Source organism: Cryptomeria japonica, chromosome 9 (assembly GCF_030272615.1).
Source record: "Cryptomeria japonica chromosome 9, Sugi_1.0, whole genome shotgun sequence".
Lineage (NCBI taxonomy): Eukaryota > Viridiplantae > Streptophyta > Pinopsida > Cupressales > Cupressaceae > Cryptomeria > Cryptomeria japonica.
The window spans coordinates 323,649,174-323,665,003 of record NC_081413.1 but is presented as its reverse complement, the minus strand read 5'-3'; the positions used below and the strand labels follow the sequence as shown (position 1 = coordinate 323,665,003).

General features: G+C 37.8%; 1 protein-coding gene across 2 annotated transcripts in view; it reads right to left on the bottom strand.

Annotated features, from left to right (window-relative positions):
• The window catches only part of LOC131029744 (uncharacterized), a 229,446-nt gene that overhangs the window by 156,056 nt on the left and 57,560 nt on the right, over positions 1 to 15,830 (bottom strand). For both annotated transcript variants that reach the window (XM_057960387.2, XM_057960386.2), the window contains one exon: positions 9,945 to 9,996. In XM_057960387.2, coding sequence (XP_057816370.1) covers positions 9,945 to 9,996 — 52 coding nt within the window. The remainder of the gene's footprint in view (positions 1 to 9,944; positions 9,997 to 15,830) is intronic.

The following is a 15,830-nucleotide window of genomic DNA, read 5'->3' as shown; positions in this document are numbered from 1 at the left end:
AATACATAGAACAAGATAATATCAACTAGAATATAACTTTCATATTGAATGTAAATTGAACATCATTTATATGGTATCACAGCTATAGTTAAATCGAACCTGAGGCTGTTCAATTTTGTGAAAGATTCAAAGCAAGCATATATTCAGCATCACAATTCTTCTAATGGCTAGCGCTATCAGATTTGAAGATAGACTTGGAGGAGGTGATGACTTCTCAGCATGGAAGTTCAGAATTCAGATGATTCTAAAAGAAAATAAAGTCGAATCATTTGTAAAAACTGAAACTGCAGAACCTGAGACTGAACCTGACAAAACAGCTTGGAGAGAAGGAAATGACAAGGCCATCAAAATCATAGTTGATGGGGTAAGAAATAATATCATGCCCATCATAAGGAAACATGAAACAGCCTACAACATGTTCAAAGCACTTGAAGATGCATTTGAGATATCTAATGCCAGTGGAACCTTGGCTTTAAAAAGAGAAATAAATCACATAGCCATGATCAAAGAAGAATCAGTAAATGCTTACTTCATGCGAATATCAACCCTAAGGGATGAACTGGCAACCCTTGGATATGAGATCCAAAGCAAAGAATTAACACTCATTGCTCTAGATGGGTTGCCTAGCATATGGGAAACATTCGTCCAAGGCATCAGTGCAAGGGATGAATTTCCAAAATTCGATAGGCTAAAGGCTGACTATCTCCAAGAGGAATCAAGGCAAAATAAGAAAGGGATCAAGCAAAAGAATATAGATGAAGATCTCCAAGTTCTAAATACGAACTCAAACAAGAAAAGCAAGCAGAAACAACTCAGGAAGAGAAAAGGCCGTCACGGCAAGAACACCTTCAAAAAGGACCTCTCTCAGATTCAATGTTACAGATATGACAAATTTGGGCACTATGTTGCCAAATGTCCAGAAAGAGCTAAGCAAGCCACATTTGCCAAAACAGGAAAATCTAAAAGGGAAGAGGACCCCGAGAAGTATGTACTCTATTCAGCACTCACAAACCAAGCATCAAACAAAGTTAACTCCTAGGTGATCGGCAGTGGCTCATCTAGACACATTACAGGATTCAGAGAAGTGCTAGACTCCATGAAAGAGGAGAATGATGAGGAAGTAACTATCGAAGATGACTCTACACATCCAGTTAAAGGAGTTGGAACCTGCACCATCAAACTAAAGTCAGGTGTATCATTACAACTCAAAGGAGTACTATATGTTCCAGGCATCAAAAGAAATCTAGTCTCAATATCAGCACTGGAGGACAATGGATACAGAGTGATCTTCATGGACAATAGAGTATTGGCTTGGCCAAAGAATTCATCCATCAAGAAAGCTAAAATGACTGGTCAAAGACAAGACTACTTGTATGGGCTATGCACAGAGCCCAACTTAGTCCTAATCCATGAAACTACAAATGCTAATGAAATCTGGCATAGAAGACTAGGCCACCTAAATTTTAGAGCTTTATCATCAATGGGAGACCTTGTCACAGGTCTACCTAAGTTAAAGCAATATAATTCAGGGGCATGCAAAGGATGTGCCCTAGGTAAAAATACTAAGGGTGTTTTTCAGAATAGTACTAGAAAAACAAGTAAAATTTTAGAGTTAGTTCAATCTGATGTATGTGGACCCATGTCCGTACCTTCATTGGGGGGATTTTTGTATTGTGTAATATTATTTGATGACTACTCTAGGAAAACTTGGATCTACTTTCTGAAATGTAAAGAATCAGAAGAGATCCTTAGTAGGTTTAAAGAATTCAAATCACTAACAGAGAACTATTCAGGAAATAAAATTAAAACCCTAAGAACTGATAATGGGGGGGAATACACATTAGAATTATTTAAAGAGTTTTGTAAAAATTCAAGGACTAAGAGGGAGTTAACAATATCTTATAACCCTCAACAAAATGGGGTAGCTGAGAGGAAAAATAGGACAATCGTTGAAGCTGCCAAAGCTATGATTCTTAATCAGAATCTAAATGTCAATCTTTGGGCAAAAGCAACTAGCACTGCTGTATATATCCAAAACATATGTCCTCACTCCCATCTTGGAGATAAGACCCCTGAGGAAGTCTTTACTAAATCAAAACCTGATATTAGCCACCTTAGGATATTTGGATGTCCCATCTATATTCATGTACCTAGGGAGAAAAGATTAAAATTAGAGCCTTCTGGGAAAAGGGGAATTCTTGTAGGATATAGTGAAACCTCCAAAGCCTACAGGATCTATATACCTGGTCAAAAGAATATTGAACTAAGTAGGGATGTGATCTTTGAAGAAGACTTAGCCTTCAAAAAAGCCCACAGCTCTCTAGACCCTGAAGTCTATATCCCTACCCCTAGCATAGATAAAGATCCTACTCCTGAGCTTCAGAGGGACAATCCTGAGGAAACTATAAGTGAAACTCAAAGTCAACCTAGAGAAAACCGCAAGAAAAGACCACTACGGGCCACCAAGACTGTAGCAGAAGCTCAAAAGTTTGTTGCTCCTTCAGGGACCTTCAAGGAAAGAAAAAGGCCTAATAAATTCACTAGCTATGTTGCACTTATGAATGATCTCTCTAAAGCCGAACCAAACAATGTATCAGATGCACTTGAACATCAAGTATGGAAGGATGCCATGTCTGAAGAGTATCAGTCCATTATGAAAAATGATATTTGGGAGATTGTTCTTAGGCCAACAAAAAAATCTGTTGTCTCATCTAAATGGCTTTTTAAGATCAAACATGTTGCAGATGGCAGTATTGAAAAACACAAGGCCAGATTTGTGGCTAGAGGGTTCTCACAAAGGGAAGGAATAGATTATGAAGAAACTTTTGCACCTGTTGCCAGGTATACATCAGTAAGAGTTGTATTAGCCATTGCACCAGCAAAGGGGTGGATGGTACACCAGATGGATGTTAAGGCAGCATTTCTAAATGGTGAGATCTCAGAAGAAGTCTCCCTAGAGCAACTTGAAGGGTTTGAAATTTATGATGTTGGGTCTCATGTGTGTAGACTCAAGAAAGCTCTCTATGGGCTTAAACAGGCTCCCAGGTCCTGGTATGAAAGAATTGACACCTATCTCTCAGGACTAGGCTTCTCTAAGAATGATGCAGATCCTAATCTCTACTACAAAAGAAATAAAGGTGATATGCTAATATTGATTTTATATGTTGATGATTTATTAATCACAGGAAATGATCACCTTATAGATCAATGCAAGAAAGATCTATCCAAAGAATTTGATATGAAGGACTTGGGACTCCTTCATTCCTTCCTAGGATTGGAAGTATGGCAGAATTCTAACAACATTATACTCAACCAAGGAAAGTATACCTTGGACATTCTGAAGAGATTTGGAATGCTAAACTGTAGGCCTATGACCTCTCCTATGGAAACCAATTTACATAAACTTAAAGAAGCAGCAGCAGAGTCACAACCCACAGACCCTACTCAATATAGACAGATGATTGGATCCCTGATGTACTTGGTAAATACAAGACCAAATATTTGTTATGCAGTTAATGCTCTAAGTTAGTTTATGTGTGAACCTAAGGAGATACACCTGGTTGCAGTAAAACACATTATGAGATACCTACAAGGTACCCTAAACCTTGGTCTCAAATATGAGAAAGTTAATATAGACCTACATGGATTTACCGATTCAGATTGGGCTGGAAGTGTGACTGACAGAAAAAGCACTTCAGGGTGTTGCTTCAGTCTAGGTTCAGCTATGATATCTTCGATCAGTAGGAAGCAGTCTTCTGTAGCTCAAAGCTCCACCGAGGCCGAACACATTGTAGCTTCTATGGCTGCCTGAGAAGCAGTATGGCTTAGGAATCTGCTTGTGGGGTTGTTTGGAGAGCCTATGAAACCCACTATTATACATTGTGACAATCAGAGCTGCATAAAACTTTCAATAAATCCAGTGTTCCATGACAAATCCAAGCATATTGAGATTCCATACCACTATGTGCGAGATATCGTAGACAGGAATGTGATCCAATTAGAATATGTTTGTACAGGAGATCAAACTGCGGATATTTTGACCAACCCTCTTTCCAGAGTGAAGGTTGATCACTTTAGAAAAGGTTTAGGTATGATAGAAAGTTAATTTACTTTGTAAATCTATATTTGCATATCAATAAGATGTTTAATGTGCAAACTTCTTTGTCATGATAGGAGATTGGATTTTATCCCCTGAGTTCATATCTAAGAGGTGACGATCTCTCAAGATAATGAACACTTGTATGTAGACATTATAAGGTGACGATCTTATGATGTCCAAACCAATTATCATGCTGGATCTCTGGTGTGTCATGGATGTGCCATGATTGTGTTGTGGTAAAACACTTGTATAAGGTGTTAGTGCACATATCACAACTGGGATAAGATGAGAATTTAATCTTTCTCATATGATTATCCTTAGGTATTGCGTGTTTAGGCAATACTGATATCACATGCTTAGGTGATATCCTGTCATCACAAGATTGGCGTGATGGACATTTGTATCACGTGTTTAGGTGATACTTCATATCATGTGATTAGGTGATATGATTTTCTAGAGAGTTAGATTGTGTAAAGAATGTTGACTATCATTTGAATTATGATGCTTGATATATTATTTGCATTTATCTTACCTAGCTAAGAGGGAGTGTTAATGCATGATAGCTTCGATAAGATAAATGATTGAATGAGAGATAAATGAAGTCTCTCATTCAATCATTTATCCTATCGATAATTATGATGAAAAACTTCAAGCTATTAATCCTTCATTTGATAAACCATTCTTCATTTGTATATGATCAATCTACTTAGTTCGATCAAATGCTTAACTATCAATTATCATCCTATAGCATAGAATCCCGATTTAATATCAGTTACAATATTTGTGTTCACCGATTATTAAATCGGGTTAACCAATACAATCCGATTTATATCGGTTAACATATTTAATATAATGATTATCGGATTCGTATCGTATGTTAATATACGTTCGCACCGATTAATATCGGGTGGCAAGGTAAACATACACCGATTGTTATAGAGTGTTAAGATAAGCATCCACCGATTGTTATCGGGTGTTCATGTAAGCATACACCGATTGGTATCGGTTGTTAAATAAACACCGTTTATTATTACTGCGATTAGCAAAGGGGCACGATCAAGTAATGAAAAGACATGACCGGTCAAGGCATTGTTTGATCGTACCCAACTTGCTATATATATCAAATGGCATTTGTGAGAAAGGACATCGAAATTAATAAATGTTCCTCTCACCTGCCATACAAAAGAAGATAGTCCGATTTATATTTTAAATCAGTAATACATAGAACAAGATAATATCAACTAGAATATAACTTGCATATTGAATGTAACTTGAACATCATTTACAAATATAATTAAAGTTTAATTAAGTAAATGAATGGTCAAAAGGCATGAAATGATAAGTTGTGACTCCCCCAAATATGAGTTATAAAAGGGAGAAGAGGACTCAATCGAAGGGAGGATAATTTGGGAATCAGAATGCAGATCTGATATAAATAAGAAGGGCAGATCTGATTGTGAAAGGTTGTGCCCCTTTTAAAGTGCAGAAATAATGAAGAGTTGCATTCTTTCAAAGAGAGCCAATAGTGAAAGGGTGTGTCTCTTGCCAAAGGGCATACATGATGAAGAGGTGTGACCCCTCCCTCACATTGAGAGATATAAAGGAAAGGAATCAAAAGCATCTAGTGGGATCACCATCGATCAGATCAGATCAGAACTGTTATGAAGTTACAGACAGAGAATGAATCTGCACTAAAACTTGAAGGAAGAAGAACATCAAAGAAAGCAGGTTGAACTCACAGCAAGTAAGGAACTCTCTGTCGTATCCATGTTTAAGACATTAAGACATTCTGGTATGTGATCCTGTACACCATATTTCTACAGCATTATTTGCATGCCAATGACTGATAACAGTCCACTGTTATGTACATTTACACAGCATACTTTAGAGTCATTTATGGTTATATATTCTGGAAAAAGTAATGAAATATGTTGCTTTGCACATCTATATATATATTCTGGTTGGTTTATTATCAGACATGGTAGAAGAAGAATGAATGCAATAGGGAGAATGTCGTTAAGGGTCACCTCTAAGCACGCCACCTCATATGATGGCAGAGTCCACATGAGGCCAAAGGGGGGAGAAGGTGCTCTGCCTTTGGGCACCCTATTGAGGCAATCTCCATCCTCTCTATGATGATGATGATTCATATGAGCAGGAGAAGGTGACTTGATTGAGGGAGAACGGCATTAAGGACACCCTACCAAGTATGACTTGATTGAGGGAGAACGGCGATTAGGACATCCTATCAAGTACGGATAAGGGAGAATGGTTGTTGAGGACACCCTATTGAGTCATCCCTCCTAACTCACTTTATTTGGGATACTTCTACTTATGATCCATGTTTCTTTACATTTATATTTATGTAGCTTTCCTTTACTTTATTAATCATAGTTAGCTCTCTTTGATTTATGAATCATAGTTAATCTTCTTGTTTTACATAGTTAGCCTTCCTTCATTTTATCACGATCAGTTCATTCTTTACTTAGTATGTTTGTAATTAATCACTTATATGTTATAATTGGTAGACTATTTCCTAACTTGTTGTAGGGTTTCACTATTAAGAGTTAAAGGTACTCCAACTCATAACCCTCCTTTAATAACCAAGAATTATAATCTAGGGTAAACTAGGGTATTTTACAAAAAGGGACAATACAATCATTGGCAGCAAGGGTCCGGACGTATGGTCGGGTTCCTATAGTAACCTCCCTGGTATGTATCTAGTCCTTAGCTTGTCATTTTGTCTTTTATTAGCATTTGCTAAGCCCAAAATGAGGGCTTCATTTGCAAATGTGGGTTCGAGTCCCACTAAGCATGTCAAAATGTAAGACTAGATCTCAAAGCAACATGAATCATCAGCAGATTAACCATTAAATCCTCAAACTCAATAAACTATTATAATCTCTCAATAAAGCTTGTAAGATAAATGCATGAACGAACAAATAACATCAATGTAATTACCTTCATACACCTATCTTGCTTATCTCCATTGCCCTTTGAAGCTTTCTTTTAAAGAAAAGTATGTAGCTCTCAGATTTTTTCAAAGCACTATTCGCAGCGATCGCACAAAAGCCCAAAGTGATGCAGAAGCATCCAAGGGGTTGGGCAATCGTACAAATCCAAAAATATTTCATTTTCTTGCATAGTTAGAGTTTTTGCTTTAGGTTGATTTTTGTGTTTAATAAAGCCAGATTGTAAATATTTTGGCATGGTTTGTAATAGACCTTAGCAAACATTTTTATTGTAATTTGGTGGCAATTTAAATTGTTAAGATTTGAAAATTGCCAATATGGGCATTGGAAATTGGTGGACCCCACATACAACTTAATGGGAGCCAAATAAGGTGAAAATTCAAATTTACAGGAGTTATGCCTTATGACAATGCATTTAAGTCATTTTGGACATCCATGAAGGAGAATCTAGAAGTTTCCTTTGTGGGAGTCAACATATAGTGCTAGTGGCACAAATGGACTGCTAATTTGGCCATGGTGTAAGAAGTGGTGTAAGAGCTCTAATTGGAGATTCTAAATTCAAATTCAAATTCAAATTTGGATGAAAGTCAAAAATGGCATACCCTTTCTGGGATTCTAATTTCCTCAATTTCATTTGGGTTGGTGATATTGTGAAGTTGTGTTTTCATTTGTGATGACATAGTTTGCAGGTGAAGGGTTGGAGAGCTTGGAAACAAGGCTTTTGGAAGCCATATTGCTGCTGAAGTATCATGCTGCAGTTCTTACATCAGATTATATCAGATTACAGCATTTGAAATGGAAGCCAAAAGGCTTGATACTTCGTAATGAATCTATGTTAAAATTTTCGAAAGAAATTTCCATGTTTGTTTGAATATTCATGATGCTCTTTGCTCTTTAAATTTGCTGTTGTAAAATCAGGTTGGAGTGAGTTTGTTGAAGTGTTTATCAGCTTTCTTTAAGTGTATGAAACCTTTTGCATCACAAAGATTGTGGTCAAAGAAAAGAAACAAAAATGAGGGTCGATTTTATAGATTGTTTTAATATTGATCAATGGTGGAGAATGTTTGAGACAGATTTGAAGATCTATGGTCAGGAATGAATTCGAAATATCAATTGAGAAGATTGAGGACTTAATTGGTTGTGACGTTGCGTTAATTGAGTGAACTGAATGCATGATTTTAGTCAACTAGAATTGATTGATCAGAGAACTCGAAGTGAGTGGCAGTTAAGTTGTGAGTAGGAGATATTAAGGGAATCAAATAATTAAAAATTATTTAATCATGTGCATGTGGGGAAATTTAGAAAATGAATAATTGAATAAATTAAAACAATTTATTTAATTATAGAAGACAAAGTTAGCTAATTAAATAATAAAAATGATTTTTTAATTATAGTGGATTAGACATATAATTGAAGATGAATTCATTAATATATTAAAAATCATTTAATTAATGTGCGATGATAAATTAATTAAATAATCAAGGTTAATTAATTAATATTAGAAGAAATGAGATAATTAAACAAATAAAATTATTTAATTAAAATCAAATGGAGGGAAATTTGAATTTTGAATGTAATTCAAGAAATAAAGTTAGCTTAATTAAATGATTAAATTAATTAATTAATTTATAAAATTCGGGGTGAATAATAATACAGGTATGCGTAGGTCATTTTTTAGTGTCTAATCTACTTTAGCAGCACCCACACAATGGCAACAAACTTTTTTGAGTTTAGTCAAAGACAAAATTTATGATTTATAGTTTTCATTGATACTGAAACATGAAGTTCATATGCAATCAAAAGTTAAACTTGTTTTTTAGTCTATGATATGTATGAAACTTAAATTTTGATTTATATATGATGGATATCAGTAATATGTTCTACAAATTCAGTATATATGTTTGTTTTGAAGAATATTTTAAAATGTTTGATAAATTTGACGAGTTATTGCCAATTCTTTGCCGAGTGCCGAGTTTTTAAAAATTTTGGGCCAGCCAAGTTTTTGCTGAGTCCAAGTTTTTCAACTAAAAGGAGAGTTAAGAAAGAAGCAGCCCAATGCCAGCCCAACACCCTAAATTCAACCTTTAGTCAAAGAGGGAAATAAGATATAAAGTTAGCAAGGTTAGCCTTACATAGGTAAAATAAACTCTGAGAAACATGACAACTGATAGGTGCAGCTTGAGGTATATTTTGGTTGAAATCAAATTAATTAAGAACAAAAAAATTATATTGCAAGGTTGAAATTTACTAGTCATGTATTTACTTGGTTTGACAATAATGCTCATTCATTGGCTATGCAAAAATTACCAACAATTACTGTTGATTTGCAATATTTAGACAAAAAGAAGGCCACAGTGGTAGAAATTATAGAAGTATGTTTTGCAAGAAGGCTATCCAAATGAGATAAAAGACACAAGATTATGATATAATAACAAAGTACATTGGAGGGCTTCACAGTCACTTAAACAGGCCCATGTTGTTCCCCAAACCAAAGGACCTAAAAGACACATGTTCTTAAGACTGTTTTCCATAGATAGACAAGAATAAGATCGTTTCATCCTCTTCAAATGCACAAGAACAGCAAGATAATTCCAGCACAAAAGAAAATTAAATGGGAAGGTAAGCATAATGCTATGATAAATTTTCCAAAGAAAAAATCTATGGAAAACTGTGAGCATTCTGATATCGATGATCATACAGATGAAACATGCTCAAAATTACAAACAAAATTGCATCCTTATAAGAACAAAATGAATAAGGCTATTACTTCAAAAATAGATAAATTGAAAGAAATTTGCAAAAACATTGCAATATACCAATTTCATTACATATGTCAATAACAACTGCAAGAATAATCTATGGAATGCACCGACCTGTTTTTGGCAAATTCCCAACCCACTAGCACCTGTGTCCAAGAGAAAGTACCTACATCCAACATTAACAAATTGAACTCAACCTTTTGATCCAAGCTCTAGAATATACAAAAGCATGGTGATATAATAAAATGAGTCTTTGTCAAAAAGGTTTCCCTAACGTGAAAAACAATGCAGAAAACAAAAAGTAAAAAGCTATTGAATGTTCCTATCAAGATAAAAATTGATCGCCTTAAAACTCATTTCAAACATAAGACTAAAGAAAATTTGTTGGCCAGCAAGTTCAATCCAATTGTAAGAATGTTAACCTTTGCCATAACTATTGAGGAGACAAAGAATTCCAATTGCATCAAATCCCAGTTTCTTTAGGTTTCAAGACAATTCAAGGCAACTTCATCCTTGAATTCTAAGGCAATTAACACAGACAAATAAATCAAGAAAAGAATAACTCTATAATTCTAGACTGTATTTGTCATTTATATGCATGGTTTCTGTCAAATTTCATGACAGAATTTGGCTGTGTATGTAACTTTTTTGTGAATATTGTATTTATTCCATATATAAAAGAAGAAATAAATGAGTCCAAGATTTTTATTTCAACACGAATGGTAAAATTTTGATTAAAAGCATCGATTAAATTCTAACTCATAGTAGAAATTATCTAGATAAAATCACAAGTTATCGCAACTCAAACTGATCAGTGATCTGATCTGAATCAGATTACCACTTTTTTCCCCAGACTCTCACACAAATCCTTAAATTGCAATTTTATCGCAACTCAAACTGATCAGTGATCTGATCTGAATCTGATGGAAAAGTAGTCCACAAAATCCCAATTTAATCCTGATTTTCCATGACTACTTTTCCATTTTTATGAATTTTTCAGCATTTTTTATTTATCAACTAAATTCTGATTTATTGAGAAAACCTATCATTTTTTATTTGCTGATGCAATCCTGAGAAAGATTTTTGTTACAGCGGTCTAACTATTAATTGCTGAGAGTCATTCCAGAACAATAGTCTTCAGTGTGACCATCCAAATGCCAAAACACATTGATCATTGCCTACCATCGTCAGCTGGTATACTCACTGTTGTCTATGTTAAAGTTATCAAGCAAGAAAAATAAAAAAATGATTGATTTGGAAGTAAGTGTAAGCAAAGAATAGAAACAGGAGAAAGAAACATTGGAGGATCACACCTCATCTCATCAAGGATCTAGCAAAAACGAATTAACCCTAAGGAAGCTTGAGGGCGCATTGACTACCCGCATTCACCTATCAATATATTTGGCTCACCACTACCGTGATTTGAAGAGGCACAAATAGAAATGCCAAGAAAAAGGCAGGCACAGAATTCTTCAATGATACAAAAGACTACAAAAGAAAAACCAAGAAAAGAGGAATAAACAAGTGCAATATTGACAAAAGGATTTACTCATTTGGTTTGTATTGTGCTAATCTACCAGCAAAACGATTTATATAATCCTCCTTACAAGACTCCCTGAGTGAGATTCTACTAGAGTAGCCACAAAACAGAAGAAAACATCACCAACAAGCAACCAGAGGCCTTGTGGTATCTCTCTGACACACAGATCCAAGTCCAACTGATTCTTGGCAAGTATTCAACCAAGACTTGCAAACCTACTGAAACTTGCATGTTTTAGCAGAATCATGAGTTTAGCTCTTAGACTCATCCAAGTCTGGAAAAAACTGAAATCAACTTAGACGTTTTCTTAAAAAACAAAAATATGACATTTTTTCATATATTATATTTGTTAGCCAAGTTTTGGGTGAGTTTTCCCACTGAGTTCAAGTCAAAACACAGATTGATGAGTTTTTTTTAAGAGTCCAAGTCTCAATGCTATTGTATTTCTTACAAGAAAAGGGAGGAGATGATTTCCTGACCACTCAACTGAAGATAGTAAAAAAAAGGAACGACAAATGAAATAACAAAAGAAGATACAATAGTGTCACTATAAGAATTGATATAATCTTCGAAGGAGAGATAACCATTAGTGGGGAGAAGTGTATCATTTACAATAATGCAAATTAGTTTGACAATGGAAGCATTGTCAAGGACAAGGAAACTAGGACTGACAGTGTGCAGATTGTCAATGGCAGTGAGAGAAGGCCCAAGGAGACCAACAGTTCTCAATACCTAAACCAAACCATCAAGTGGTGTTTGATTAAGGCTAGATGTCAATGGCAACTTCAATCTTCAATTGTCATCTTGTGAAATCAGATTCTTATGACTTCTAGTGTGAACAATAAAGTGCACTGAATGTCTGTTGACCAAAATCTAAAAATGAATCAATCTCTCTACTTCTTTTGGCTTGTACTGGAAGAAGAAGCTATCTTTAAGGGTACTACAAGAGTGCTAAGCTCAAATTCCATTATCTTCTTACCTTTAGCCACTCCCACTGCCATAAAATTTGATGCTTGTATCTATGGAAGTAAGGTTCTCCAAGCCCAGCATTCCTCATATGAGTGACCATGGAAATTTAGTAAACTACACCACTTGTCACTCTTGGATTGATGACACAGACTTGTGACATATGTAGCAGCTTAGCATAGGATAAGACTATGCATATACATGATGATGACATGCTCAAGAAAAAAAAGAATGGTGTGCTAGTGTTTGTAACATACTCAAAACCTAGAAAAAATGTACAGATATTTACATGTGACCAAGTTTGCTCCTAAAATAACATAATGACGTGGAAGAAAATAAGAAACATTATGATATTGCTATCAGGATTCAACTATGTAGTTTTCAAGTCAAACTCATTGACTCATGTTTCATGAGTAGTGGTTCACAAGAACCCATCTCTCATGAGAATGAATGGTCCACTTAACACTCATTGCATCTAGGTGATGCTCACAAAGATGAAGCATTGGGCCTTCCCGGGAGATCACCCATCCCAGTAATACTCCAACTCAAGCGTGCTTAACCACCGAGTTTCCTCCAAGATTAAACCCACTTACCTTGCAAGCCCATTTGCAAAACCTTCAGCAAGTGTTGTGCCTTATGGACCATTCATTATAGAGCCCCTTTAGCTCATGTAATGTCCCCTTTTCTAGCACGCATTGTTGTCGGGAAATATGTATATCTTATGTTTTGGGAGTAATGTTATTTGTTAGTAGTTAGTTAGCCGACGGGTAGGTAGTTGGAGTCGTGATGGTTGTGTCGCACCCCTTCAGCTGTTACATATTGTACTACCTGCGGGTATTGAAGGATGTGATGTTTACGACAGATAATACTATGGACATTGAGTGCATTCTGAGTCATTAATGGAAAGCTTATTCTCATATTCATCTTGTACTTACATTGTTCATTTCTGCATTACTTTTCTACTCTTTCTGTTTACCCAGTGAGGCAAACATTTGGCGCCGTTGCCGATTTCAAACCTGGGAATGGGAGTAACCCATATGGCACGACAATAATGGGCCAACCCCTGGATGAAGGGACAAGCACCCCTGAGGGAGAAGAGCCGGAAGAATAGTTCGACGGAGAGAGAACACTAACGGTGGACTTCCGGTGCATCCTTCACGCAGCAATTGAAACCCACGTACGAAGGGAAGCCATGCAAGAAGACATGCCCAAAAGTGTTGTGTGGTCTGCCCTATCAGTGAGCCCTGCAGTGAACCAGTTGATGACCAACCTTCCCAATTTGTTGGCTCAAGCGTTTCTTGCTCTCCAGAACCGCCGAGAGGAAACCTATCGCGAAAACCGATGTCAACAGATCTTGCGGCAATACGAGGAGAGGTGTCGACAAGAGAAAGAGGAGCGTGATGAAACCCGACGAAGGACAAACAACCCCTGAACTACGAATGGAGAAATAAAGAAGAACACTGTCATAGTCATAGGAATTATGTTAACATACATTGTATACAAGAGAATGAATTAATAAGAAGGTGTTCTTGTTTTAAATGTGATATTTTGTTTCATCAGGCGGAATTAGAATTGACGCCCAATCTATTAAATAAGGACAAAAGTAAAAAGGAATATGTGGAAGAGGTTGAAGCAGCCCAACGAGCATTAATTGTCGAACAACAGGCCGAACGTAGGAGACGGTTAAAGAGAATTGCAGAGGAACTGAGCGGAAGGAACAACAAAAATGGCGAGGGCCAAGTCTCGAATCTAATTGAAACCACACGGAAGCAACTGGGGGACCTTTCCCTCACGTCGGAAGAAATTGGTGACGGGAGTACGGTAGAACCGTACACACCATTCAGACGAGAGGACGAGACCAGGAAGGAGGAGACCGAAACAAAGAAGTAGGAGATACTGGTGCAGCCGAAGGTGTCGGGAGGACACAGGGGCACAGTAGCAGAAGCAATATGTTCGGGTCGGGCTCAGCCATCCCTGGTAGTCAAGGCAGTCTGTTGGGACCCAACGGACCAGTTTCCGGAGCACCTGGCGGTAGTGGACCTGGAGGGCCGATCTCCGGAGGTATGAACCTTGGATGTTCCGGAGGGCGAGGCGGCGATAGTGGACCTGGAGGGCCAATCCCGGGAGGTACGAACCTTGGAGGTTCTAGAGGGCAAGGTGTGCCAAAGGTAAGAAGCGCGACGGCGAGTAAACAGAAGTCGCCCAAATTCAATGGAGATGGCAAAGATGACCCCATATGGCACTGTCGTACGTGTGAGACAATATGGTCAGCCAACCAGGTGGTTGACAAAGCGGATTGGGTGGTGCAGTTCCCTGCCACCCTGAGAGGGGTAGCCATTGATTGGTACTCTGATGTGGATAAAGCAAAGGTGGGAACATGGGATGACCTATAGAAAGCTTTCGAGACGGAGTTTCAACTCCTTCGAGATGATAATGAGATCGTGGAGGAGATATTAAGCACAAAGCAGGGAAAGCACGAGACAGTGCGAACATACAGCCAACGGTTAAAGGAGTTACTGGGGAAGATGGGAACCAGCTAGCTGACGAACTCAAGAAGAGGTGGTTCGTGGAAGGGTTGCGGTCATCCCTGCGGAGAAAGATAAAAATTGTACTGCCCACCTCATACGATGACGCATACAACCGCGCGATGGATTTGGAAAGTGAAGGCAAAACATCGCGGAAGAAAAAGGACAAGTCCTCTACAGAAGAGGAGTCCTCGGGAGAAAGCAGTAGTGATGAATCATCAAGTAAGAAGGTGCAAGCTCTTCAAAAGGATATGCACCGTATGTTGAAGGAATTTAGGAACATGAAAGGAAGCACGAGTAAAAACGAAGACGTGTGGTGCACGGAATGTAAGGAAGAAGGTCACACAAAAGGCACCTGCCCGAAGAAGGCATTCTGCGAAATTTGCCAAATGTTGGGACACGCCGTCAAAGAGTGTCCCTACAACATGAAAACAAAAGGGAACCAAGTATTCTTCGTGCAAGAGCAACCCTCACTGTCCGCAGCAGTGGGCTCCGCCCAGCCGCAAGCCGACGCCATTGCATCATTCGGTGGTTATAGAGGTAACCGAAGAGGAGGGAGAGGCAACAACAACAACAATCGGAGCAGAATGCAGTATGACAGTAAGGGGCGGCCAATAATTCCATGTCGTGCCTGCAACCAATGGGGGCACTTCGCTCGGGAGTGCCAGAATACTGAAACCCCCTAGAGCCTGTGTAGATGGTGCGGCCCCGGTGATCACAATGACACAAAATGTCCTAAGCCGAGGGTGAATCTGCTCAATATTGAGAAGACGGGCGAAGACAAAGAAGTATTGGCGATCACTCGCGTGCAGGCGAAGAAGGCAACATATCTCGACCCCCGCACAGAGAAGGAGAGACTGCGGGAGGCGAAGGCCGACATTGAACGGGAGATGGCAGCAGAAGGACGGAAGAACACGGAGATGATGAGTCCCTCAACCTGCCTGAAAGCGGAAAAGAATATCATTGGGC